Below are 26,054 nucleotides of genomic sequence, written 5' to 3' on the forward strand. Positions count from 1 at the left end.
GCTGGGAAGGGGCAGGCTCTGACCTTTTCTTCCCACTCCATGCCCACACAGTCTTGTGGGGTATGTCTATGTATCAAAATGAAGGAATGGCTATAGTGTGTGCTTGCATAATGGCCTAGCCTACATAATGACAGCAGTAAAGACACCACAGCATGGGTGTTATCCTGTCCTGGCAGTTCTCTGGAAGAAGAAGGATGGGATTTCAGAGTTTTAACTGTCTCCCAGTTCTCTCTGGAAACACAAAACAGTATAATTTCACAAATGAGTAGAGTAACTGCATAGCTTAAAGGTACAACACATGCTTGCCTATCCAAATTACTTAGATATTATTGCAAAACGTCTCCCCATGTTTTATTGTTCTTAATGTGCTTGGTTTTAGTTACTAAGACTCAATTTATTAGAAAAGAAATTGGCTTTAGCCTCTAACTATTTACTACACAACCTGACAGATGATGATATTGCAGCAAACTGAAAATCAAGTGTTTCTTAAATGTTCTGCTTCTGAAAAAGAAATCATTGATTGGAGAGGATATGACCTTTTTGGTGTCTCTGTGCTTCAGCCTTTGATAATTAAGGGATTTATTTATTTAAGAGTTATTGAGCAATTTGCATTTCTAATTTCTTTTAATTGTTTCAGGGCCAAGATGTCCAGTTGGCATGGAGTATAAGGAATGTGTATCCCCTTGTGCCAAAACCTGCCAGAGCCTGAATATCAATGAAGTGTGTCACAGACAATGTGTTGATGGCTGCAGCTGCCCTGGTAATTTATTTACTGGGTTATTTACAGAGAAACATTTGGCAGTGATGCTACCTATTTTATTAGAAAAAGGAAAGCTGTGTCTTCCCTTAAATTTCCTTGAAATCAGAAACACTTCTCTTTTCTGGGACCATGCCCTAGAATAAACCAGTTTCTATAATGCCTGTATGCTCACTCCATGAAAGGGCCATTTTTCATACCCAAGTAAAAAGTAAATTTTTCTGTGAAAATCAGCACCATCTAATACTCTAGGATTGCCTGCCTTTCTTGGTGAGGGCCTGCTTACAATTGACGTATCTAGATTCCTTCTGAATTGCTTTTGGTTAGAAGCATCCAGTTAGAGGAAGAAAGAACAGAGAATATACTGAAGGAGTTTCTTACAGAAAAACACTATAATTGCACTATAATTCCAAAGATTTTAATGATTTTAGATGAATTATTTCACTTATTATTGAATCATTTGTACAGGAGATTGGATTGGCTTAAAGGGGGCAGCCCAACCACCACAGTCTTCCTTTTCTGTCTATTGTACTTAAGACAACTGCAGGAGGAGAGTTTTATTCCCGGCTGCAAAGCTCCATATGCTCCCATTTCTAGCTGATTTTTGTTGTTTTCTTTGGGTTGGTTTGTTTGTTTGTTTATTTTTAATAGGACTATCTCTGCATTTCACCTTTCAAATCTGGACTTTCTGTGCATTTGCACAGAGGTATTTACTGTCCCCTTGTACAAGATATCAAGCATGATGGAGGTTTACTGAGAACATAAATTGGTTTCCAAAACAAGGTAGTGGTGAGAATGTCAACCTTGTTTGAGGAGTCATTATTGCATTCAGAGCTTAGTAGTTTCCCATTTAGCTGCCAGTCTCTTACTTACTGGAGGTTCAAAGCTGTCACTCTGTGACAGGACCTGGGAAGGTGCACATGGAGGGTGACAGGTGATGTAGCTAGACGCAGGAGCTTATTTTGTTGTGAAGGATCTAGCTATTATTTGTGCAATCCTGGGGGTGTTGGGAAAAGCTGAAGGAGATGAATCCACTGGCTGCACAAGGACTCTCACTACGTTCTTTGGTAGCTGCACTGGTCAGTTCAGCACAGGAAAGGTCTGAGGGGACAGGAACTGAGGAGCAGAGAAACAGGAGCTCAGCAGAAAGGGTACTGCATGAGGAACAAGTAGATGGGTAGAAGGAACTACATGAAATTAAATAACAATCATCAGTCCAAAACTTTTACTGTTATTTGGTGCACAGTCAACAGGGAAGGACTTTGATTTGAGTTTCACAGAGAACCAGGAGGATCTGGCAGATGAATAGAGGAATTCAGGATTTAGTATGAGGGATTATACCTTCGTTTAGCTTCCCTCCAGTGCTTCAAGAGTAAAAAAGATCTGTTCAATGAATGTGTCTTCCCCCCGCCCTTAAATGAACCACACAGTTACTTTAATTGCTATAAATGGAATTACCCTTGCCGGGAAAAAAGGCAGACGTTCTGTTTTCTTGTGCTCTCTGGAGAGCCACACCACTCTTAAATGTGCAGATCATGTTTTGAATATCTCTCACTGGAATGATTTTCTGAACAGTGAAGATCTTTCCAGGCAGCTCTATGGGAAGACTGGGAGAAATGGGACTTACCTGTGTTTCACTGTCAGTGGTGACTGCTGCTGCCAGGGAAAAGGGCCAGAATCTCTGCAGGCGATTGGAAGGAGACCCTCAAAGAGGAAGGAGAGGGGTTTTCAGCAAACAAAATGTTTTGCTACAGCAGCTATTTTAAAAACAGAGGAATATCAACTCTCTCTCAACATGGGGATCTAAGAAAAAGAAACTTGTCCTTTCTTCTATTGCTAGCGTATAGCGCAATCTCAGACAAGTCTTGTAACTCTTCTGTGCCTCTGTTATTCTTTGTAAGATAAAATATTCTATATATAGAATAGGTAATTATAGTTGTGTAATATGGAAACCCCAGCAGCTGGATCCAAGTTGGAAAGTTGCCCCTTTCACTTTTTGCTTCTGCAGAAGTTGAGAAGAGAAACCACAGCTCCACATGATAATTTTTCTTTCTCTCAGACCTTGTCTGCTAGACTTCTATGGTGTCCAACTTTATTTCTTCATTCCTTACTTTGTCTCCTCTTCTGTCCTCTTATGACAAATACAAAACCTGTCTGGACACCCTTTACTGCAGTCAGTGAAGTGCATGTATTTTTCCAACAGTCAGGTTTCTAGACCAGCTCTGATCAACCTTGATCGTGCTCCCTGTGTTTGACTCATGTATGTTCCAATATGCGTGTTTTGCGCTTGGGGACTCACTAAGCAAAGAGCTCTTCTGAGAGCACTAGAAATGCTCCATTCAGCACATCTGAGGGAGAGGCAGCACTAGAAGGAAAGTAGACACCAGCTCCTGTGAGGCTTTTTGGCAAGCCTCATTCTTTTTTATTGCTTTCTGTGACTAACTATGGATAATAATGCGTATGAAGTCTTGCCAAAGTATATGAAGAACTAGGAAATCTAATTGTAGTTATGTTTGTGTCCCTGTGTGTGTATGGTACGTGTATCTGCTGCTACCTGATCTATCCAGAGGGCAAGCTCCTTGATGGTGAACATTGCATTGAAAGCTCCGATTGCTCCTGCATCCACTCTGGAAAACATTATCCTCCTGGCTTCACCATTTCCCAGGACTGCAACTCATGGTAAACTCTGTGTTACTCTGGTGTGGTTGCTGTTGCTCTAGATAAGTACTGCACACTGGTTAGTGACTGTTTTGGATATCTTTCTAGAAATCTCTCTCTCTACTTTTTGAAATTTCCTTTACTTGGCAAAGGACCTGCTCTCTTATTGGAAATGCCAGCCCCTTCCAAGAAGTGAGCTGTTCACAAAGACAAAATCAGCACTGCTTTTAAAGGGATACTTGATCTGATAGAACAATATGAGGGTCATACTCCTTCAAACAGTAGAGAACTACCTGTTTCCTGTGGATAAGACAGACCGGCAGGTTCCCATGTCTGGTTAGTGTCAGCAGTGGTGTCTTTGTTTTGACTTCCTACATTTATTTAACCTCTAAACCCCATTTCTTTCCAAGTGGAGTTAGCTCAGGCACGTCCTTGGAACTTCTCACAAAGCTAAAGAACCTTCCCAGCTGCATGGCTCAAGATTCTTCTTTCATTCATGAATGCTAGCCTGAAGGGGAAGGCTAGCTGTCTAAAGAAAGGAAGGGGAATGAGTAATGTATTCCTGATCTGGTTTTGTATAAGTGTGAACATATTTGTGGAAAGAGTTCAGACAATGCTGTGCCCAGATGTTTCCAATTACAGTACAGAAGAAGGACTCAGTGAAGGCCACCACGTGCAGAAGAAAGACAGTCTATGCATCATCACTGTTAATCAGAAGTTTTTCATTACCTGCACCATGTCTCACAGAATATGAACCATAACCATGACATTAGCATTTTGCCTTTTTCCCTGGAGCTGTCTGTAGCTTTGAGCTTGGCCTCATTGTTCAACCTTAGTGCTCTTGGGAGATCAGTGCTGCCTGATAGACTGTATTGTTAGAAAATACTTTATATTATTCAAATTTGATACTGCTGTGGAGAACATTATTCCATCGGCTCTGCATTTACCATCCTCAATAAACTGACTCCCCACAAATGATTTTCAAGGGCTGGGATAATTAAAGGAATAAGAAGAATTTAGCACCTCTTGAAACTTAATTGATTTTGGAGATTTTAGGATTGTCTGGCATGGTATCCCACAGACCCAAGAATGATAGCCATCTCAATCACTATCAGTGTGTGTTACTGGTTACTAGTAGTGCCTATGGGGGATGGCACTAAATCCACCACCCAAAGACATTAAAGCAGAGACAATCCACCTCCTTGCAACTTGCACAGAAAGGGAAACTAAGCAAGAGGAGCTTGAGTCAGCAGCGTGCCGTTAGAGTGATGAAGGTCTGCTTTAGCAGAAGTCTAACTGGCCAGTGAAGGAAAGGGATTATTGCTCTCCTGTGATGAACTCTTGAGGCTGTGACTGGAATAGTGTGGCCAGTGCTGGGCCGCCACTGCAAAAGAGAGGATTATGGACTGGACAGAGTGTTGTGGAGGATGCTGGAGATGATCACAGAAGGGGAGTTTATGACATGAGGAGAAGCAAAGGGAAATAGATTTGTTAAAAGGCTAATGGTGGAACTTTCACTACCTAAAGGGGGATCGTAAAGAATACAAGACCAAACTCTTCTCAGAGGCAAATAGCGAAAGAGCATGAAGCAATGGACACAAGTTGCAGGAAGGGAAATTCTGTTTAGACAAAAGAAAAAATTATTCCCCTGAGATGATGCAGCACCGGGACAGCTGCCCAGAGAGGCCATGGGACTTCATCCTGGAGATTTCTAAACTCAAATGGACAAGATCCTCAGCCACCTGATCTAGCTTTGAAGTTCCCTTCTTTGAGTTGGGGTTGTAGTATATGATTTTTCTGGAAGTCCCTTCAAACTTTTTTTTCATATGATTCTGTCACATTAATAGACATACCTTGAGAATTGCATTTAAAACTCATTCCATATCAGTGGCATGTAGTTGAAAACTCAAACACTCTATTTGGTGGGGGAAAACAGAAGTTCTTGGGTTTTGCAGCCATTCCAGCTCATATTACCAGCAGTTGCTGTCGAATGATGATAAGAAGGGATGGATATATTAAGAAATGAGGTTATGGGAGATGGAAAGGATGTTGGGGACTGGTCTAATTTCCCTGAAACAGGGACCCATGTTTCAATTATTTGGGAAAAAGTTGCAACAGAAGATTTGAATTAATGTACTCTTGCCTAACTTGTCATGATATGTTTCCTAGCATTTGTCGACGTGGCACCTGGATCTGCAGCAATGGGGAATGCCCAGGTATGTCGGCTCTACTCTTTTCAGGTTTTGACAAGTAAGCCTCACCTACATCCCTCCCACTTCCATCCCACTTATATTTTTTCCACACAAAAAGTGAATCTGTCTTTGTTCTTACTTGCTTGCTCCAGTGCAATCTAGATGGGATCATACTTCTAAGTTCTTCTTGTGAGACAAACCAGACATTGTGCTATATGGTTTATGTGTAGCAATGAAAAATCCTGTTTGGTGAGAAGAATGGTTCATCTTTTGATTACTTAGTTTACCAAGACATAAGTGTCTGTATGTTCAGAGGATTTGCTTTCAGGTAGAGGAACACTGCTGGGTTTCTTTGAAGAGGTACCATTCCCCATTTGATTGTCTGAATCAGCGTACTTTTGTTGATGGGACAATTTGAAGTACTGGGAGTAGACTGGATCACTCTTAATACCCCGTGGGTTTGGGCCCTAATGGTCATGTTACAGGTGAAGGAGCTACAGCTCCAGGGAGAAGGTCCTGCCTTCCGTGGGTGGTGGCAGACTGGAGAGGCAGCTCTGCAGGTGTTCTTGCTTCCCTTTTTCCTCCTCTGCCTCCCAAACTCACCGGTACTGGTGGCTGCTGTCACAGTTTTTTGCCTACATGGAGAATGTGACTTTTCATGCTGTACATTGGCCAGCAAAGTGCCACCTTCCTTATTTTCTCCTGCTAGTTCTATGGCCCATCCCATCTCAGTTCCTGCACTATGTTCAGCCATGGAAAGGCCTGCTTGACCTGAAACAGCATTTGACTCTGCTTGTGTTGTGCGTAGAAGTCTGCAGGGAGGCAGCACAGCTCTTTATCTAGTTTGTTCTCCTTGCTTTTGGGAACTGAGAGTGGAAGGGAGGAGAAGGAGACGGGCGGGTTATGGCAGGACAGGAAAAGAGAGAGCAGGTTATTTGGGTTTGGTGGTTTTGTTTTGTTTTGAGATGAGACTGTGCAATCCTCACAAATTAGGAGAATTACAAGTCTTAGAATGACTATCAAAAAGTCTGTCTTCCTATTAATATTAAGCTTGCCTGACCCATCAATGCTCCATTTCCTCCTGCTTTAGACTGAAAGAGCACTTGCCTCAAAGTGTCAGCAGTGGAAAAAAAAAAGGAGGGGTATGCAAGTGTTCAAAATAGAAATTACATTTTTAGTGAGCTGTGCCAAGCAGGACTGTGAGAAGCCCCATGTTTGAGGTGTTCACTAGAGATCTCTCCAAGGGCAGGGAATCTCACTGTCTAAAATGCAGAATCAAGGACACAGCCCCAGCTGATCTGTTATGTCTTTTAGCTAATGGGCAGCAACATGTTTACCAACAAGAAATAGGTCTTTTTCTAACTTCGGTTTTTACCTGTTACAGCTCTTAACGTCCCTGCTTTCTGGCTACTGTAAATACTATGTGGGCCAAATTTGTATCCTCAACTCCAGCCATGTTTTCTTCATAGTGATTATAGAAATGAAGATAAGCCTGGTATTGAGGCTTGCAAACAGATGTTGATATACAGCTTTGTGCAAGAGGGATATAGCATTGCTGTCTTTTTCTGAGTTGGGAAGCTGTGGCGAGTAAGCAGAAGTCAAAAAGAAAGCCAGCTTGTTTTTGTACCTTCCGCCAATATATCCAAGTCACTTTTCAGCTAGGCTTGTGCAAGACTGTAGGTTGTATAAGTACAGCTGTTGTACATGTACCTGCTAAGATCTACAGACTGTACTGAGACAGTATGGGAGGGCAGCAAAGCCTCCCAAAATAGCAGTCCTTGATAGTAACAGTAGCCAAGTTTATATTGTTACCTGTCCTGTTTTGTCTCTATTTGAAGCAATATTGCAGCACATTTTTATTGTCGGTTGGTTATTTTTGCAACAAATATTTCTAAAATCATGTGTCACAGAAAGTTTATGTACTTAGACTTACATAAGCTCAAGGTAGTTCCATTATTTTTTTACCAACCTGTTTGTCAGGAAAGGTTTCTTTTATATTGTGGGAACGAATTGCCAAGCTGTAAGTTTGGTGATAAAACTGAGTACCCAGCTGGAGGTAGCCCTTCAGAAGGCAGTGCTGTGTCAGCCAACTAGCAATAGCTGGCTAGCACTAGCAAGAAGCTCTCAAGCTGATATCATAATTGAATTAATTATGAAAGCAGTAGGTTTCAGGAAATGTCATGGGATGCATTACACCAAATGGAGTAGATAGGGGGACCCATAAGAAGAGACTTTGCCGCAGGAAAGAAATTTCCCTTCCAGGAGCAATGCCAAAGGACTGGGACTTGTCTTGGGCAGCAGTCCCTAGCTCTCCATGCTGCAAACCTGTCCTCTTGGTTCCTAGTTGCAGAGAACACCCTGGAAATCAAACTGGATATAATATGGTGGGTTATGCCTAGTTTTCTTTAAATCTGTTCTCCACATCTGATACCCACTTAATTGACTCTGAAGTTGAGTAGAATAACACTTGTTTTACCTTTGTGCAAGTTTAATTGAACAGAAAGTAGGATTTCCAGGGTGAGCTAGTAAATACCAAGCTGCCTTACTCTCCAGGGGATGACAAACATCCAGTGGGTGCTGGACTTTTCTTAGGGCAAATCAGAGCTGTGCAAGGCTGAGAATTCTCAGGATCTGTGAGGTTGTGCTTTAGCACAGGCTGGTTTAAGACGCTTAACACTGAATAATATGTTGAAGAGGGAAATTTCCACTTGATGTTCATTAGACAGATCTTATGTGGGACTCAAAGGCAGTGAAGAGAGAATGACTCATGGGGTTCACTTGCCAGCTTGTAACATTTAACCTTTCTCCACCCTTTGTCAGTGGATTGCCAATGTAGGCCCAGCACCTGAATTTTGTTCTGGACAAGGAGGTCTCTGCCCACCTTGTTTGCCATGGGACCATCTCTAAGCATGATAGTCTTCTCGTATGAAAGACTTCCTTTGCAAGCTCTGTGGAGTTGGAGCCTCCCTATGTGTTTGCAGAGGCCCTAGCATAACAGGGTACTACAACCCAGTTGTGGCATCTGAATATTGCCTTCCTGGAAATGAAAAGGCACAACTTACCAAAACATTTTGAGATGTTGATATGTTTAAAAAGCCTCTTTTTGTAGTAGAAGGGTGGGCAAGCCAGACTTCCACATTATTCTGTAAGGACTTTACATGTAGCTATTGTAACTACAGAATTATTTTTAACTTTATGCTAGTTAATTAAAATAATGGTTCAGAGCAAAGTCCAGCATAAATTCTGCCCTTGGAATAACTCCAACAGTGATTATCTTCTAGCTCTTCATTCTGATAAGGTATTTTTACTTTAATGCTAGAATAACTTACTGGTATTCAAGGCAGCCCGACAAAGAATTGACACTTTTTGGGGGCTGTGTTCAAGGAGGCCATTGTGAAGAAGGCTTTCAGACACTGTTGCCTTCATAAAACCATACTGCAATGCTATAAAAACACCAGTAGAGAGACAAAGAGGGGGCTCACAATCTGCCAAGACACAACTGTGAAACACAGACTGAGAATGAAGCACTTCTGCAGAACAAGAGCAGAGCAGCAGTGAGAGTCCAACAACTCTTGTTGCAAATTTTGATTTTCAACTCTAAAAAATATCTGCATTCTGCAGCTGGCTCCATGGGTGCAGATGTGCCTGGCTGGGCTAAGTAATAGCAGATTTGAAGTGTGTTATGTCAAGATGTTGCAAGCTCCTGCATTAGGGGTAAAGAGGCATCATGTCCCAGCGTATGGAGCGTGTGAGTAACGCTGGATAATCCTGAGTGTCTTTCCCAGCTCTGCCGGTCTTAGGCATTAGTACTTCCACTCTCCATGCCTCAGTTTCCCCCTTGTATAAAGAGGGAAACTTAGTTCCTACATAAAACAGAGTGTGGGTTGCTGTTTAAAATTAGTTAGTGCCACCAGCACCCGTCACTTAGGTACTAGGTATAACCTAACCTGTGGAGGGCTTGAGTGACTGCGCTGAATTTCCAGGGCTGCTGAGGTATACCCTACAGAAGCATCAACTCCGCTTCAGTGCAGAGAGCTGAGCCTTTTGCTGACGTCGTCATGACCCTCCGTTTGAAACATTATATAGGCTTTTCCGTAGGCATGAATTTCAGCTCCTGAGTGCGATTTTATAGCATATTCCGCAGCTTGTGTCGGCGCCTCAGTTGCTACTGGTAATGACTTACAGGAATAAACAGTGACATAAGCATCTTGCTGGTGCTTTCTGGTCTGCAGGGAACTTGGGCCTTGTGCAACCTGCTCCACTGGGCTGCTCTTCCCCCTCAGTGGCTTGGGGGGGGACAGGCAGGATTTTGCTCGCAACTGGCACTGGGGTGATTAATGGCTCTCTACATTTTTCAGGAGAATGCTCTGTCACCGGCCAGTCCCATTTCAAAAGCTTTGACAACAAGTATTTCACCTTCAGCGGGATTTGTCAGTACTTATTTGCCAAGGACTGCGTGGAAAATTCCTTTTCTGTGATCATCGAGACCGTGCAGGTAACAGCAGCTTTGGCTGGTGCCCGTGCACCTCTGTGCCTGCTCTTGAGGGAGCAGGAAGGGCTGTGGGAGTATGATATGAATTGCAGATGCACAGGCCAACAAAAGTAATTTTCCTATGAAATAATTAGTTTAAATAACAGATGCAGTCTTTCTCCTTAGTTAATAAGTGTTTTGCTTCTCCTCGCTGCCATTCCCAGGAGCCTACCTGGAGATTGAGGTTCGTAATGAGATTTGGAGAACGAGCCCTCACCGCCTCTTTGCCAGCTGAACAAACAAATGCAGACGAGGGTGTGCCCCTTCCAAAGTACCCCAGAGGCCAGTGCCTCACCAGTGCCCGGGAAAAAGACATTTCCTCAGACACCGAGTAGGGTGCACTGGCAGAGTAGTACCTTGGGTTGCTTTCCATTAAGTCATATTGGCCGGTGATTTCTGTTGCACACTAGCCGGTCAGCAGCTCCTGACTTTCTTCACTGTCTCCCCTGACGGATGTGAGAGGCAGCTGGGGGTCAGTGAGTGGAGATGGCTGGAGAGAGGTGGGAAAGGGAGCCAGGCCAGCACGGGGAGGGAAGGAGACCCTGGAGGGGGTGTCACAGGGAGGTTAACCCAGTCGTGAAATTAATCGACCAGTTGCACATGGGAATAGGTCAGCTAACCTGGAGACTGAAAAGGGAACTGAATCAAGCAGAGGGGAAGAAAGGGGATGGGGACAGAAGAACTGAGGGCAGGGAAAGGTACGATGGAGTCAGGAGACTGACAGGAGTGAAGGGGTGTATCAGCCTGCCTTGCAGGACATGAGCAACAGAGAAGTCACAGGCTTTGGAGAAATGGGGTGTGACGGTCGTACGCACCATCTGCGTCTGTATCCTGCATTAGAAAGCTCTGATAACGCAGCTCTGAGGCCATCTGTGCTTGGGAACTTGTAGAACGGGTTTCCACTGAAACTTCCCTTTCAAAACCAGGGAGGAGACCCGGGGGCCTGGAATTGCTGTTCCTCATCTGCGTAACCCACAGCCGGGGAAAATAAACAGCACACGAGTCTCGGGCAGTGCGAACCGCGCAGCTGCCTCCCAGCCTGATGGGCTGCGCGGGCAGCGTGCCCTTCCTGCCCCTGCCAGAGCTGGGGGGGCTGGACGCCGGTCACCGGCGCTGGTCGCCGGAGCTGGGGGTCCGGTGTAACGCCCGCCGATTGCTTTCCAGGCTCTGAGACAAGGAGCTGCGGATAGCTCCCTGGTGCATGATTAACAGGATAATGGAAGAAAGGCTGCCAGCCTGGTGTTTGTGGGATGCAGAAACTATAGATCCATAAAACCATCGAGACACTTAACACCTCCCAAATTAGATGCCGAAATGCCTTTTGGGGACCTGGGGCTAAGTCACCAATAAAGTCAAAGCTTGAGGTTTGAGGCAAATTTTCCCTTCTCTGTAGTGTGCAGATGATCCTGATGCCGTGTGCACTCGCTCAGCTTCTGTCCGAATCCGGGATATGGACAACAGCTTCATTAAAATGAAACATGGAGGAGGAATTTCACTGAATGGACAAGACGTACAGATCCCTTTGCTGCAAGGTGTGTTTGCATGGTCTAACTCTGGCCAGCCACTGAAGGGGTCCTACTTACTAGTGTTTTCTGGCACGCCTTAGCCCAGTTCAATCAAAAAGTGTTTTCAATACCAGATTCTCACTTGCGGCCTCTTCTAGAAGCTCTGTCATTCCAGCTTCTCTCCATGCAGCCGACACATCTTGGCTCAGCTCCTCTAAAATCAGGAGAATTAAGCTAGTCTGGATTTGAGAGATGTGATCTTGAAAACCACTGTTGGCCTATGCTTTTTAAAATTATTATTATTTTTTATCCAGAAGCTTGAAATCCCTCCAGTTATCTTTCAAAATGTCACAGTTAATGCCCAAGGTTTTGCAGAATGCACATACATCCTCTTCTAGGGCTCCTGAGTGCCTTAAAGCAGAGCCTATGGGCAAGTTAATGCAGTTATAAACTGCTGAGCAGGCACAAAGCTTGGGAAGTGTGAAATGGGCATTGCTGGCACCCCTTGCTTTGGCAGACCTGCATGCCCCCTGCTCTGTGGTGTCCACTCTGTTGGCCTGTTCAGTGCAACACAGCAGTCCCAGGCAATGAAACACCGCATCCTGGCTTGACCGACTGACACTTTGTGGTTGTCTTAAGGTGCCCTTCGTATCCAGCACACAGTGAGGACTTCAGTTCGCCTTACCTATGGGGAAGATTTGCAGATTGACTGGGACGGTCATGGTGAACTCCTAGTGAAGGTACTCTTTCTTTCTGTCTCTTTTATTTCTGCCTTTTTGCCCCCTCTCTCGCCTCATCCAAACATGTACAAAGATTTTCTTGTCTGAAGTGAGAAATAGCTTTGGGTTGCATGTTAGAAATTCCATTCTCTTTCGCTACCCCCGGAGCGATATACAGGTCCTTTTGTATTCCAGAACAAACATTTTCATCCTGAAGCAGCTTGGTAGCTTTTTTTTTTCCCCGTCTTTTTTTTTGTGCAATGACAGCCTTTATTAACCATGAATAGTTTTGTGTTTTGTTCAGCAGATACCCTCCAAACTGGAGTTTTGCTTTCATTTGCTTTGACTGTCCTGTCTATAGCAATGGATTCATATGACTTTAAGGGAAGAATATGGCTCTAGGGACACAGTTACTCATAATTTCCAGGAAAAATCAATTAACTCGTACAAGATATGTTACATGCTCCTTCTACTGTGAGGAATGTTTAAAGTCACCCTTGATTAACAGTTAGGGTTTGCCTGTGCTGCAGACCGCAGTGGAGTGTAAAAAGACCCAAACCAGGTTTAAAAGAAATGAGCTGTAAGGGAAGCAGTCTAGCTGCAACAACAGAAAGCTTTACATAAACCGCCTTTTTTTTTTTTGTGCATGCATTGTAAGCTGCAGAATGAATTGCAGCACAGAAAAGGCTGCGAGGGAAGGGGAGAAGATTATTTGCTGTGGCATAGTCTCCTGGTAGCTGATAAACCATCACAGCTTCTCCAGATAAGCCATCTGTTGCCCTCTTTGCTTGTACAAGAGGCTGCTCTCATTTGATCAGTAGGTCTCAGGGACTGCGAGTGTTGTCCTGAGGGTGTATTCACTCCCTCAGGGGTGTGAGTCCACCTGTAGCATTGCTTCCTGGTGTGATGATCTGCAGGTTATGGGCGCTAAGTCAGGGTGATGTGCTCCCACGTGATGTTGGGTGGCTGTGGACCTGCGTGGTCCTGTTGTGTTTGCATGGACAGGTGCTTAACCACAGCCCTGCTGCCTTTGAGCCCCACTTGTAATAGGGACTTGGCAGCTGGGCCCCATGTGGGGTGGGTTTGCTCACTGAGAAGAGTTTTGCCAAGAGAGCCAGTTTTCCTAGGGTTAGTGTTTCTACAAAGCAGTGACTGCTGCCGTCTCTGAACTGTGGCATTGCTTTTGCACTCTCCTTGCCTACCCTAAAATCTGGCTTAAATGTCACATCTGGCACAGTGTAAGGGTTCATGAAAGCTAGTTCAGAAGTGAGGACAAGAGTTGAAAAGGCAACAGAGAAGAAAGGTTGAGAATAACTTTAGAAAGCATCCATGGGTTTATTGTTGCTGTTTCGATCTAGCCTGTGTCTCTGTGCTCCAAGGGTCCTAGAAGTTGTTTTTGGGCTGAGAATAATTCAATTCAGTCCCTTGGCACATCTCAGAAGTTTTGGCTTTCCTCAGTATTCAAAGTATTTTTCTGCCTGGTCAGAGACCCGTATAGCCTGGCAAATTCTTTCTTACAGTTAAAACAAATCTAATTTTCTGCTCCAGATCCTCTACACATAAAAGCGGTGCAAGTTTCTCCAGTCATCTGCATTTATTCAGTTCTGTTCAGCGCTCCTTCCCTCGCTGGGTATCTAAAGCATCTTTTTAATTGCTCTTGGAGAGTTAATTTATGCTGGATTTGTAGACTGACCTGTTGCCAAGTATTTCTGACAATTGGGGGAAGTGATACACTTCCATTACTTTGGCCAGACTTCTGGTAAAAATTCTTTCTGTGTTCCTCAAAAAGGCTCCCCTTTCTGTGACCGCTTGATATTTGTGATTTGAGCTTCCATTCGAAAATATGTCAGAATTTGGATTTGTATGAGTCATTCTCCGTCCACAGAGTACATGAAAAAGTAGCTTCCTTGGCCATCAGAGTAATAAGGATATGTATCCTCTAATAGTTCATGGTTGTTCCTTTTTATGCTCCACATTTACTCTCTGATGACTGTGTTCAAAGGGAGGGTAGTATTAGGTTATATTTTGGAGAATGTTTTTATTTTTAATTATACAGAAAACCAGTTTTCTTCAAAATTGTGTTTTTCTAGCTTTTTTTGTTCTGTTTCACTGGTTACTCCTGCCAACCTGACTAAAGCAGCACTCTAGTAAATGCATACAGAGAGCAGCTGTAGCATTAAAGCACTGTGTCAGCGCCTGAGGACAGTTGGTAGTACTTATGATGTACCAGATCTTTACTTCTAATAGAAACTGACAGTTCCTACTAGGACAAAAGATATTGGCACCTTCGTGTTGCAGATGTTGCTTAGGAGATTTCCCCTTGTTTCCCTCTAAGTTTAGGGTCCCATTACAGATGTCCTTTGATTTGCAGTAAGAATAAGGCAGGGTGTAAAGTACATCTGCTGTGTGGGTTGTTTGCAATGCTGCTTTTAGTGAGTCGTAAGTTTCTCTAGGCAGGAGGAAGCTCTAATGTGAGGTAATGTAGCTTTAGGGGTAGTAGTCTCTTCCTTATTTTATTAATGGCCCTTAATGTTGAGGGGAACAACTCCTCCAACATTGTCTCTGTTTTGTGACACAACAATCCATTTGTATTTTCTTCATCTTTAAATTTTCTTTTAAAATGTGAAATGGTTTCAGGTGCTGTATCTTTTCCCAAATTACCATTGGAAATATAATCATCTCACTATATTAAAAAATGCAGCTCCCATTGCTGCCCTGTTCGTTTATATGAATGAAGGGGAAAAATAGGGAAAGACTAAACTGGAGTGCTGATCAAGGCACAAAGTAAGCCATTTTTCTTCTAGTCACCTTCAGTTACCATCTGAAATTATCACTGTACTATGCAAACATTGTCCTGCTGCCACTAATAATAGCATTTTTGTTAGAAGTTTGAAAACATAGTACAATTAAATTGTCTATAGTATTTTAATGTGTATTTGAGAATTTCCTTGATTGTTAAATTGTGTGTGGTTCATTCCTTAGAAAATCTTGCTATACAGTGGTGACCTATTCTGAAGGATGACCAGGCTAATGTTGTGTTCCTTAGCTGTCTCCAGTCTATTCCGAAAGGATGTGCGGGCTGTGTGGAAATTACAATGGTAACCAAGGGGACGATTTTCTTACACCTTCTGGCATGGTGGAAGCTCTTCTGGAAGATTTTGGAAATTCCTGGAAGCTCAATGCAGACTGCCAAGACTTGTCAAAACAAGACAGTGACCCCTGCAATCTCAATCCTCGTTTAGGTACTGAACTCCATCCAAAATTAACACATGCAGCAAACTGTAATCTTCCATTTTACACAACAATAAAAATTAAAAATAAATAAAAGAAAAATAAAGCCAAAGAGAAGAAGCTAATGGTGCTTACATTGCCATCAGGGTGGCTGTAATCTCTGTTTAAAAAAAACCCAACACCCCCCCCCCCCCCCCCCAAACCCCAAACAAACAGACACTGATTGATGCAGGCTTCCTAAGGAAAATGTAATGTTTTGTGAAAATTGAAAACAAATATCAGTAATGTGGGATCATGCTGCTGTTCAGTTTGGACCACAGTCAGAGTTAGACCATCACAGTCACAGCACAAACTTGTGCCACTGAAACTACTCTTACAAGTGATAGCAATACTATGTTTATCCTCTGGCTGGACAAAACACCTTGTCTTCTTCACCCCTCTGTCCTTACACCTTATACACTTTTCCTGATCCCTTGTCTCCCTTCTTTTACTGCATCCCAACAGACAGCCTTCCTCTTTCCCTCCATACTGCTTGGCTGTCCTGGTTGGACATGGGGAGAAATTCTCAGAGCAATTTTCTTATCCCAGGTGTTACAGCAAGCTCTGATTTCTGGGAGGAGCAAGCACACAGAAAATTTTATGGTCGTAGATCAGAGCAGGCACTGTAGATTTGTGAGTGTAGTGCAGCCTAGAAGGTTTAATTTTGGAAATATAAAAAGCAGCAGAAAGTAGAGGCCCTGTAAAAGGAAGTACAGCACCAGAAACAGTGGTAACAGAATATTAAAAGCAGTGCTTTTCCTTGATTTGTTTTACTAGTGAAACATTATTCTTTTAGTGGAGCTCATGACCTATGAGCTATGATACTCTCTATGCCTTGATACTATGATACTTGATACTATCTATGCTATGATACTATCTATTTATTCTTCTGTGTGTGTTCTGGGTTTTTTGGTTTTTTTTACAAAAGACAAAGAAAATGCTTACTGTGGCTCTTCTAGCTTTTCTTGAAAGCCACTGATTGATTCAGTGCAAGCATGTCATTTTTCTCTTTTTAGCCAAATACGCTGAGGACTCCTGCTTAATTCTGATGTCTTCTGCATTTGAACCCTGTCACCGTGAAGTCAGTCCCACTCCCTATGTGAAGAACTGCCGCTTTGATGTTTGCTCCTGCTCCAATGGCAAGGCTTGTCTGTGCTCTGCTATTGCTAATTACGCAGCAGCCTGTGCTAGGAAGAGAGTCCTGGTGCAGTGGAGAGAACCTGACTTCTGCCGTAAGTGAAATGCTCCTAAAATCCACTTATTTTCCTTGTCTCGAAGGAATTTCTTCGCAATGTCAGATGAGAAATCTAGAATGAGAGGATTTCTGCAAGGTGCCAAATATTTCTTAAGGCAAATTATGAGAGAGTATATCTTTCCTCCACTCTAGCAAGGATGCAAAAACTGTTCACAGAGACTGCTCAGCACTGGGGGAGAAAAGCAGTCATCTGACATACCTCAGCAGAGCTTTTGACTGGATTTCCATTTTCAGCTGTATTTAAGTTTCAGCTACTCACCTGGAAACTTTCTGAATATCCCAGGGTAGGAATCTCCAAGTGATTTGTAGTAATGCATGAATTGCTTTTTTGGTACCTCCTTCTTTTGAGGCCCAACTTCCCAGCTCCTGACCTCATCAGTGACTCTTGACTTTATCTGAAGTTGAGGGTACGGAGGAAGCACAAAGGCAGGTACTTGGTCAAATGGTATCATAGAACAGAATCATACAAGTATAGACAAACTTATATGAGAAGTGACCTCTGGCAGTCTTATGGTACAACCCCTGCTCATAGCAGGGCTAACTTAGAGCGGATTGCCTGGGGTCTTGTCTGGACAAGTTTTCAATATTTCCAAGGATGGAGATCCCATAACCTCTCTGGCATCTCTCTTAGCAGTTTGATTATCACCCTGTCAGTGCAGAGGTCTGAGATCTATGTCAGATCTCATTTCATGTACACCATTCAGCTAGTGGGTGAACATAATTTTTCTAACCACATATGAGCTCCTTTCCTTCTTCTCCTTTTAAATTCTAGTATGATGTGGCAGCTGGTTCAAGATGAGATCCTGAACCTTGGTCAACAGGCTGTGGCTGGCATCACTGAGCTAGGCAAACAAGAGCTTTGTCTGTGGCATTTTGTGTAGATATTTAACTCCTATGACAGTCAGCAAGAGCTGAGTTTTGAATTCTCCTGAGGACAGTTTGCAGGATGCCACCTATAATAAATGGCAACCCTGTTTTGAAAGCTTGCAGTCTAAAAGATGAGATGTTGCAAGAGGATAGAATGAAAATTCAGACTGCAGGTTTGGATTACAGAGGTGGGGTAACAGAAGGAATAGGATGTTTTTGCATAGATCAGTGCAGTGTAAGATGTAAGCCAAACTGCTAAGAAGCTGGAGCAGTTTGTAAGCCAAACTGCTAAGAAGCTGGAGCAGAAGAAGCCAACATCTTTTATTTCTTTTCTTTCTCTATTAGGTCAATGTGGTAGGAAAAAAAACATTGCAATGGAGTTTTGATGGAATATGGACACACTTTGCCCCATAAATATTTGTGAAATGGATGTTTTTCCATTTTCCTGAGCAACTTTGCTATTAAGGAAGGAAGACAACTGAAAATTTTGGGGAAAAGCATGTATGCTTGGCAGCCCTCCAGATCTGTTCTGCTACTTTTTCCAAAACAGAGGGTGGGAAAAACATTTATAAACTGAGTGTGTAGAAACTGGAAGAGAGGGAGAAAGAGAGGTCACTGGCCTTCCACCTGGTAGGGTCTGTACCTGTAAGGTCAGTGACTACAGCTTCTGCAGGCAGGGGAGTATTTACTGCGAATGAGAACAAAACCAGTTCATGTTAAACTGCTGCACGGCTTCATAATATTTTACCTAATTTATGTAAATGTTCAGATAGTGGAACAGTAATGTAATAAAAATCCTTTTAAAAATGTGCAGGTCTGGAGGCTGAAAGAAAGAGCAGCAATAATGCACCATCATTCTTTCTGTAATTGAACAAGTCAATTTTCACAATTAATCTTTGATAGTGCAGAGCTGCTTCCTCCTTTCTGTGCATTACAGAACGCTTTGTGCTCTCATAAAGTGACGATTTCCCTGATTGCAGATCCATCAGCCCCCATTAAATAATCCTGATGCCCCAGACATCTCCTGTCACATGAAGGAGAACAATCCCTCTTTTAATGGGCTTGAGATGTGAATGTGCAGGTTGCATAATTTGTGCTGATGGCCCAGTGCACTGAACACGTGCTCTGCTCCTGCCTTGGTCAACGGAGATTCAGTTTGTTGGGAAATGACTTGACAGAACCGGTTTGCTTGATTTGAAGTGGATAAGTGGCAGGGAGGTAAGTCATTAATGTAGCACAGCATTTTTGCTGCATGTCAAGCTAACAAGCGCATTCATCTCCCATGTCTTTGAAATTATTTTAGTTGCAGTTTGATTGTTTAAGAGCTGACGCATACCCCTGCAGCCCACCATGAATAAGCAACAGAGCCAGTCCCTTCATGCTGCATGGAAGGAGCATAGGCCATGCTGTGAAGGGCTGTCTCTCTCATGCACATGCATGTAAAAAAACTGGGTAAAAAAACTGGCTGGATGGCTGGGCCCAAAGAGTTGTTGTGAATGGAGTTAAATCTAGTTGGCAGCCAGTCACAAGTGGTGTTCCCCAGGGCTCAGTATTGGGGCCAGTTCTGTTTATGTCTTTATCAATGGTCTGGAGAAGGGGATCGAGTGCACCCTCAGTAGGTTTGCAGATGACACCAAGTTAGGTGGGAGTGTTGATCTGCTTGAGGGGAGGAAGGCTTTTCAGAGGGATCTGGACAGGCTGGGTCAATGGGCCGAGGCCAGTTGTATGAGACTCAACAAGGCTAAGTGCCGGGTCCTGCACTTGGGTCACAACAACCCCATGCAATGCTACAGGCTTGGGGAAGAGTGGCTGGAAAGCTGCCCAGCAGAAAAGCACCTGGGGGTGTTGGTTGACAGCTGGCTGAATATGAGCCAGCAGTGTGCCCAGGTGGCCAAGAAGGCCAATAGCATCCTGGCTTGTATCAAAAGTAGTGTGGCCAGCAGGACTGAGGAAGTGATTGTCCCCCTGTACTTGGCACTGGTGAGGCCGCACCTTGAATACTGTGTTCAGTTTTGGGCCCCTCCCTACAAGAAAGACACTGAGGTGCTGGACCATGTCCAGAGAAGAGCAACGAAGCTGGTGAAGGGTCTAGAGCAGAAGTCTTATGAGGAGCGGCTGAGGGAGCTGGGGTTGTTTAGCCTGGAGAAGCGGAGGCTGAGGGGAGACCTTATCGCTCTCTACAACTGCCTGAAAGGAGGTTGTAGAGAGGTGGGGGTCAGTCTCTCCTCCCAAGTAACAAGTGATAGGATGAGAGGAAATGGCCTCAGGTTGTGCCAGGGGAGGTTTAGATTGGATATTAGGAAAAACGTCTTCACCGAAAGGGTTGTCAAGCATTGGAACAGGCTGCCCAGGGAAGTGTTTGAGTCACCATCCTTGGAGGTATTTAAAAGACATGTAGATGTGGCATTTAAGGACATGGTATAGTGGTGGACTTGGCAGTATTAGGTTAATGGTTGGACTCGATGATCTTAGAGGTCTTTTCCAACCTAAATGATTCTATGATTCTATGTCTCGTATGTGTATATAAGTATGTATGTATTGTTTTGTGGCAAAGGGGAATCAGTCAACAGCTCCAGGTTTTCTTCAGGTTTTAGGACCTGTTGATAAGCCCACTATTTTCCTTAATGTAGTGGTGCTGGGGTAGTTTATTGTCTTTGCATGGCTTCTGTGAGAGGATTTGTATGGGATAAATCCAAGAGTGCTGGAGTAGGACTAAGGAATTAAGGGCAGGCTCTGAGCAGCATTTGAGGATGGCTACATCGCATGGTGCGGGGCTCAGCATGTCAGCTGGTGCTGGTGGAGCAGCTGTGTTAAATCTAGGCCTGGCAGGGTGCACCTTCATCCAGAGCCTCTGACCTAGGTGTGATTGCGTTTTCAGCTTGTGCTACCTGAGAAACTGGTCAGGATTTATACCTCTTTCACTCTGGGTTGAAAACCCACCCACAAGAAGCTGGATGAACTATCTGATGGTTACATATTTTTCCAATGCTTTCCCGCTATTTCCCATCTTATCCCGGGGACAGGCTGAGCTTCAGAGCACAGCATTGAGCTGTTTTGGTTTTATAACAGGCATCTGTAGAGACTAGGTGCACCTCGCCTTTTCCTCTAATTTTCCTGGAAATAATGGGATGGGTTTTTTTTAGTGATAGCGTATTACAAAGTGTACAGACAACAGTCCCCTCCCAGGTCAGTTGTCTTGCCTTTTTGCTGTTAAAAACAGATGTTGCTGGGAGGTGATGGAGCAGTGTATTGGGACTTGGAGTGTGAATATGGCATTGGGTAGCATAACTGGAAAAACAGGGGATGTTTCTCAAATCTTAGGAAGTGCATGGGCAGGTAAGATGAGTTACAAAGCTTTAGCTAAGAAAGGGATCCACTGCAAATTTGTCCCTGTGGACAGGGAGTGTTACCACTGACTAGAAAGTAGGGCAGGATGTTGGGCTCAGTTATCCTATCCTTTTTGAATCTTGAAACTCTAGTAAACTGGTGTACCCACCTGAAATCTGCCAAACCAGTTCCTTGTTTCCAGAGGTTCCTGTGTAGCAAATCATAGTTTTGGCTGAGGCTTCATGGTTGTCCTGCTTGCACATGCTTTCAGTGATGAAAGTTACTTTTAAAATGGTACTCAGCCCTGGGCTGTGCCTGTTCAGTATTTGATTTGCTGCAAAGATCGTGTTTATGTAAATTAGAAGCATTGTTCTGTGAATAGCTGACAAAGACTCCTATAACTGTGAGTGAATCTATCATCTATTTATTTCTGAGTTAGGAGGTATTTACTCTGCCTACTGTGTTGATGAGTACACATAAATTTATTGGGCTGTGTTGTGAAAGGTACGTTAAATAGTTTGGGCATAAGTCCCAAACTTGGGAGATCTTTGCTCTGAAGAAGGCTTCAAGTCAGCTTAGATGCCTCTGGGTTGGATCTGCAAGTTAGGGGCTTATGCTCCTGTGTATGGGACTCCAGGTGCGTCAACAGAAGTTGGGGAGATGTTTGTGCAACCATGCCTCTCTTCAGTAAGGAGAAGTAATTCTTCATTTCAGAAGAATTTTGTGAAGGTAAGCATTAGATGTTGGTTAGCATGTTAGCCTTGGTAAGATGTTGGTTAGCCTTGCCTTGTTAGCCTCAGTGTTAAGTTCAGCCCTGCTAGCAGCTGGGTGAGGCTGCAGAGCTGTAGCCTTGCTATAGTTTTTCTTTTACTGCCATCGCTGCTACAGTTCCCAGGGGCGTGCGCTCACAGAAGAGAGGCTAGGGATTATCGGATCATTCTGCAGGGATTACAAGAGCAAGAGCTTTCTCTGTAACCCCTTGATCGTGGTTTTAGCACAGTACAAATGTGCCAACTTTTATTTGCCGCTTCTTCCCTCACTCTGCTGAACATCCTACCTCATCACCTTACAATTCTGGCCGTTTGCTTTGGAAGGTTGCTACAAACGACGGGTTTTGTAAATCCTGGTTATCAGGAGGCCTGTTAAAAGCCCTTGATAATGCTAACTTGTTTTCTCGTCTTCTGAAATGTATTGTCATAGCTGCCACCTAGTGCCGATGCTGATGTATGCAGAGGAGATTGCCTCAAAAGCAGCGCTGTAGAACTAAGTGGAAGTTTTATAAACAAAGAAGCCAAAATGGCTCCAAAGGCCATAATTAGGTCTCCATAAAAATGAATTCATCATCAAAAATCGTTAGTACCCAAACTTTGGCTCCATGATCACTAAATGACTTCATTATTTGCACCTGTTTCCACAGAAATCAGTGAGATCTTCTGGGATGGGAGGCTTTAAACTATTGCAGCACCTGCTTATTAAGGCAGAAACCTACATTTCTACTTATTTTGACCAAATTGTCTCTAACCATGTTGCAAAGGAAGAGAAGTGTGAATGAGTACATGACATTTATAATGCTCCTAACTTGTAGATCCAAGTAATAACAAAGGTTGGACAGAGCCTGTGTTTTTCATTCTGGATGAAATTTTGTGGATGGATTTCCATCACATGGGTTGCAATCCAATCCTGACATTTATTGGGAACTGCTCGTAATAAGGCTTTGCTTCTGTATATATAAGCAGTGTCCTAGGCTTCACTGGTGCTGCAGAGTTAAGGGGAGACAGCGTAATACAGGCCTCCATCGATGAGAAAATTGCGTAAACACATTTTAATCCCCAGCTTCCCAGTCTGGTTTAGGCAGCTTTTCCTTTAGTTGGCTTTGGATCAAATGCCAGTCTCCCTGATGTGCACATCATTCAACAGCAATGACCTGTCCTGAAGGCCAAGTGTACCAGCAGTGTGGGACGCCGTGCAACCAGACCTGCAGATCTCTGTCCTACCCGGATGAGGACTGTGATGAACTCTGCGTGGAAGGATGCTACTGTCCCCCCGGGCACTACCTGGACGAGCATGAGCAGTGCGTGCCAAAGTCCCACTGCTCTTGTTACTATGACGGTGAGATCTTCCAGCCAGAGGACGTCTTTTCAGATCATTACACCATGTGGTAAGTGCAGTGTTCATAACTCATCCCTACACGCTGTGACTCAAATTTTTGGATAGCCCGAGTGGTTAACTAGTTCAGTTCCTCAGTTCCTTTACCTCCATTGAAACTAGTTTAAAAGAGGGCAAGATTTTGTCTCCAACAAACCAAATGGTGAGTTTTGCTGTTGCATCTCTGTCCCTATAATTTCAAATGCCACCTTAGAAAACAGTACTAAGCCTTGTTCCATGAACAGTTCCTGTCAGTTTGAAATTGAGTTTAATTACTGGCAATAGCTACTTTGTAGGCTTTTAAAATGTCACTTTAATGTACCGAGATATATTTCTTAAACATTAAAACCTAATTACCTCTATCAAAGATACAAATATTAAAAAGTGTTTCTAATGGTTAAATTGAGTAGCGGTACACTGAAAGTAGGAAAGTAATTTCTGGGTGGCTCCTGGCAAGCCCAGTTTTGGGAACAATGTTTTTTTTTCTCCTCTACCACAGAAGTCATAAGTTGCAGGCACTAAGTGGTCCCTTAGCTCTCTCCACAGCAGACCTGACTATTAAATTGCCTAGCTTTATGCCTGTGTGGATGCATTGGATTCAGCGGGACAGGGCTAGCATACAGTGGGATAACCATGCTAGTATATCTCTGCAACTATCTTAAGGAAGGTTTGCCTTTAAGGCTGATAAGCCCAGTGGATGGAGAGCAACAGATCAGCCCCAATGAGAGTTGTAATTTTGGTACTCTGACAAGTTCCCTGCAGGCCTGCCTGAAAACAACAGTGTGAGTGAAACCTAAATGTCACTTTGTTAAATATAAGCTCTATCTGTTTTTCTTAGCTATTGTGAAAATGGTTTCATGCACTGCAGTACAAGCAGAGTTCCTGGTGCCTTCCTGCCAGATGTTTTCGCTGATGAGAGGCCATCTGCCAGAAGTTAGTATCATTAAAAAATTAATATTTTTTCTGATTTTTTTTTCTTATTTTCCTCTTCAGTCTCTTGGTAATCTAGAATAGGGAAGAAGTACGAGAGGTTGCAGTGGCTGGTGATGTTGTGAGTCTTTTTCTAACCTTTTTTTTTGTTACAGGATAGAAACAAAATGTTTGCGTGGGAGGGTGCAGGGCTCATTGTGTCCCACCTCTCAAAATTATAGTTAGCCACTGCAGTCTCTCTTTAGTTGAAGAGGTTAAGGGGTCCCTTGGCGGTGATCTGAGGCTCCCAGTTGCTATTTGAGGATCACACGACATCAGTAACTAGCCAGCTTTATACCTTCTGCTTCTGACTAGCAGGTTGTAAGCTCTCCTTTCTGCTGCAGATGAAGTTTTTTGTGGCTTGGAGGTTAGAGTGCTGCCAGGCACTGAGTGTGCCCTCCAGCCACCAGGCATCTCACTGTAAAACCTCCTGGAGACTGACAGCTGCCTTGCAGAGCTAGGCACTGCATTGGAAAATAGAACATCAGTGGTCTTGGATTTTTTTGAGGTTCCCCAGTGATATATGGATGGAGCTTATGGGACTGCGATGGGACAGGGGGTCTTGGTAGACCACCAGTAATGGTGTCACTGGTTGGCCCCCACTGTCCTTCATGTGAGCCTTCTAGGTGTGTATCTCACGAAATTCTTGCTGTAGTGTTATTAAGACATAATTTTCCTGGTACTAGTGCGTTAAGACTTACAAAACCTCAGAGGGGCATATGTCTAGCATTGCTTGAAATAATAACCTGCAGTTTCTTGGGAAATCTTGATCTTCTATCAGAACCTGAGTTCTCAAAGAGTTTGAAAACTTTGTGTTTAAGCTAAGGGCATTGTTATTAACAGTCACCCATGTAGTTATACTCCGTGTTGGAAGTAAGTCTAAACACAATAATATATGGTTCTGTTGCTTCTCAGAACATTGATTTTGTGCTGACATTGCTAGTGTATGCTGCCTACAGGTTGAAATATGTTTCACACTAAAGTGTGCTCGTAGCCCTAGTGCAATCTGGAATTGAACCCTTGTGCAGGTCCTTTTGCTTCCGTATTAGAATACATGGTTTTATAATAGCCTAACTGAGGTCACTTCATGGGAAGTGGGGACTGTTACCTTTACGATGTCATGCACAGTGGTGTAGTGGCGTTGCTCCATTCTATATCCTAAATGAGTTTTCTAATAAAAATGTTGATCCATCCTTTAGAAAAATACTGTGCTAACAATACTTGAGTTCTAATCGCAATTTTTGTAAATTCATTTTTCAAAGTAAAAAGGAGCTTGACGTGCAGATCCCCCATGGAAAGATTTGTCTGTCCTGCAAACAACCCAAGAGCTGAAGGGTTGGAGTGTGCCAAGACTTGCCAGAATTACGACTTGGAGTGCATCAGCCATGGCTGCATATCTGGATGCCTCTGTCCAAAAGGGATGGTAAGCAGGCTCCACTTTGTTTTCTTGCCTTAATTTTTTCCTACCAACAGTCATCTTGCAGCTTGGAAATATGTGGTTGTGAAGTATTGACTCTGCCAAATTGTGGCTGGTTTAAAATATGTGTATTAGTATATCTGCAGAGAAGGTGAAGTTTAGCTTGTAACAATAGTTGATAATCAAAAAGCCAAACCCACTTTTTTAAAGACCAGTTTATCTCTTCCTTCAACCTTCCTCCCAAACTCCTCCTCAGTCTTGCTGAACTTCCCTAGTCAGAGAGACAGAAGTACACAGGCACCCATACCCCAAATACCCACCCCACATCCAGCCAAACCCTCCTGCTGATACTAGTTGCCTCCTTGTCAAGTCTCCATCTTTGCTGCTGCCTTCCTGTGTGTTGTACCAAACTGAGAGTTCCCCATGAGAAGGAATGTGGGAC

At 43.5% G+C, this 26,054-nt stretch overlaps 1 protein-coding gene across 1 annotated transcript in view; it reads left to right on the top strand.

Moving 5' to 3' along the window:
* Positions 1-26,054, top strand: part of VWF (von Willebrand factor) — a 148,056-nt gene that overhangs the window by 25,549 nt on the left and 96,453 nt on the right. The window contains exons 8-18 of the mRNA XM_072844938.1: positions 638-760; positions 3,325-3,436; positions 5,585-5,631; positions 9,966-10,102; positions 11,532-11,670; positions 12,283-12,383; positions 15,409-15,604; positions 16,649-16,864; positions 22,999-23,239; positions 24,065-24,159; positions 25,458-25,618. Coding sequence (XP_072701039.1) covers positions 638-760; positions 3,325-3,436; positions 5,585-5,631; positions 9,966-10,102; positions 11,532-11,670; positions 12,283-12,383; positions 15,409-15,604; positions 16,649-16,864; positions 22,999-23,239; positions 24,065-24,159; positions 25,458-25,618 — 1,568 coding nt within the window. The remainder of the gene's footprint in view (positions 1-637; positions 761-3,324; positions 3,437-5,584; positions 5,632-9,965; positions 10,103-11,531; positions 11,671-12,282; positions 12,384-15,408; positions 15,605-16,648; positions 16,865-22,998; positions 23,240-24,064; positions 24,160-25,457; positions 25,619-26,054) is intronic.

The sequence above is a fragment of the Ciconia boyciana genome, chromosome 1 (assembly GCF_034638445.1).
Source record: "Ciconia boyciana chromosome 1, ASM3463844v1, whole genome shotgun sequence".
In the NCBI taxonomy this organism is placed as follows: domain Eukaryota; kingdom Metazoa; phylum Chordata; class Aves; order Ciconiiformes; family Ciconiidae; genus Ciconia; species Ciconia boyciana.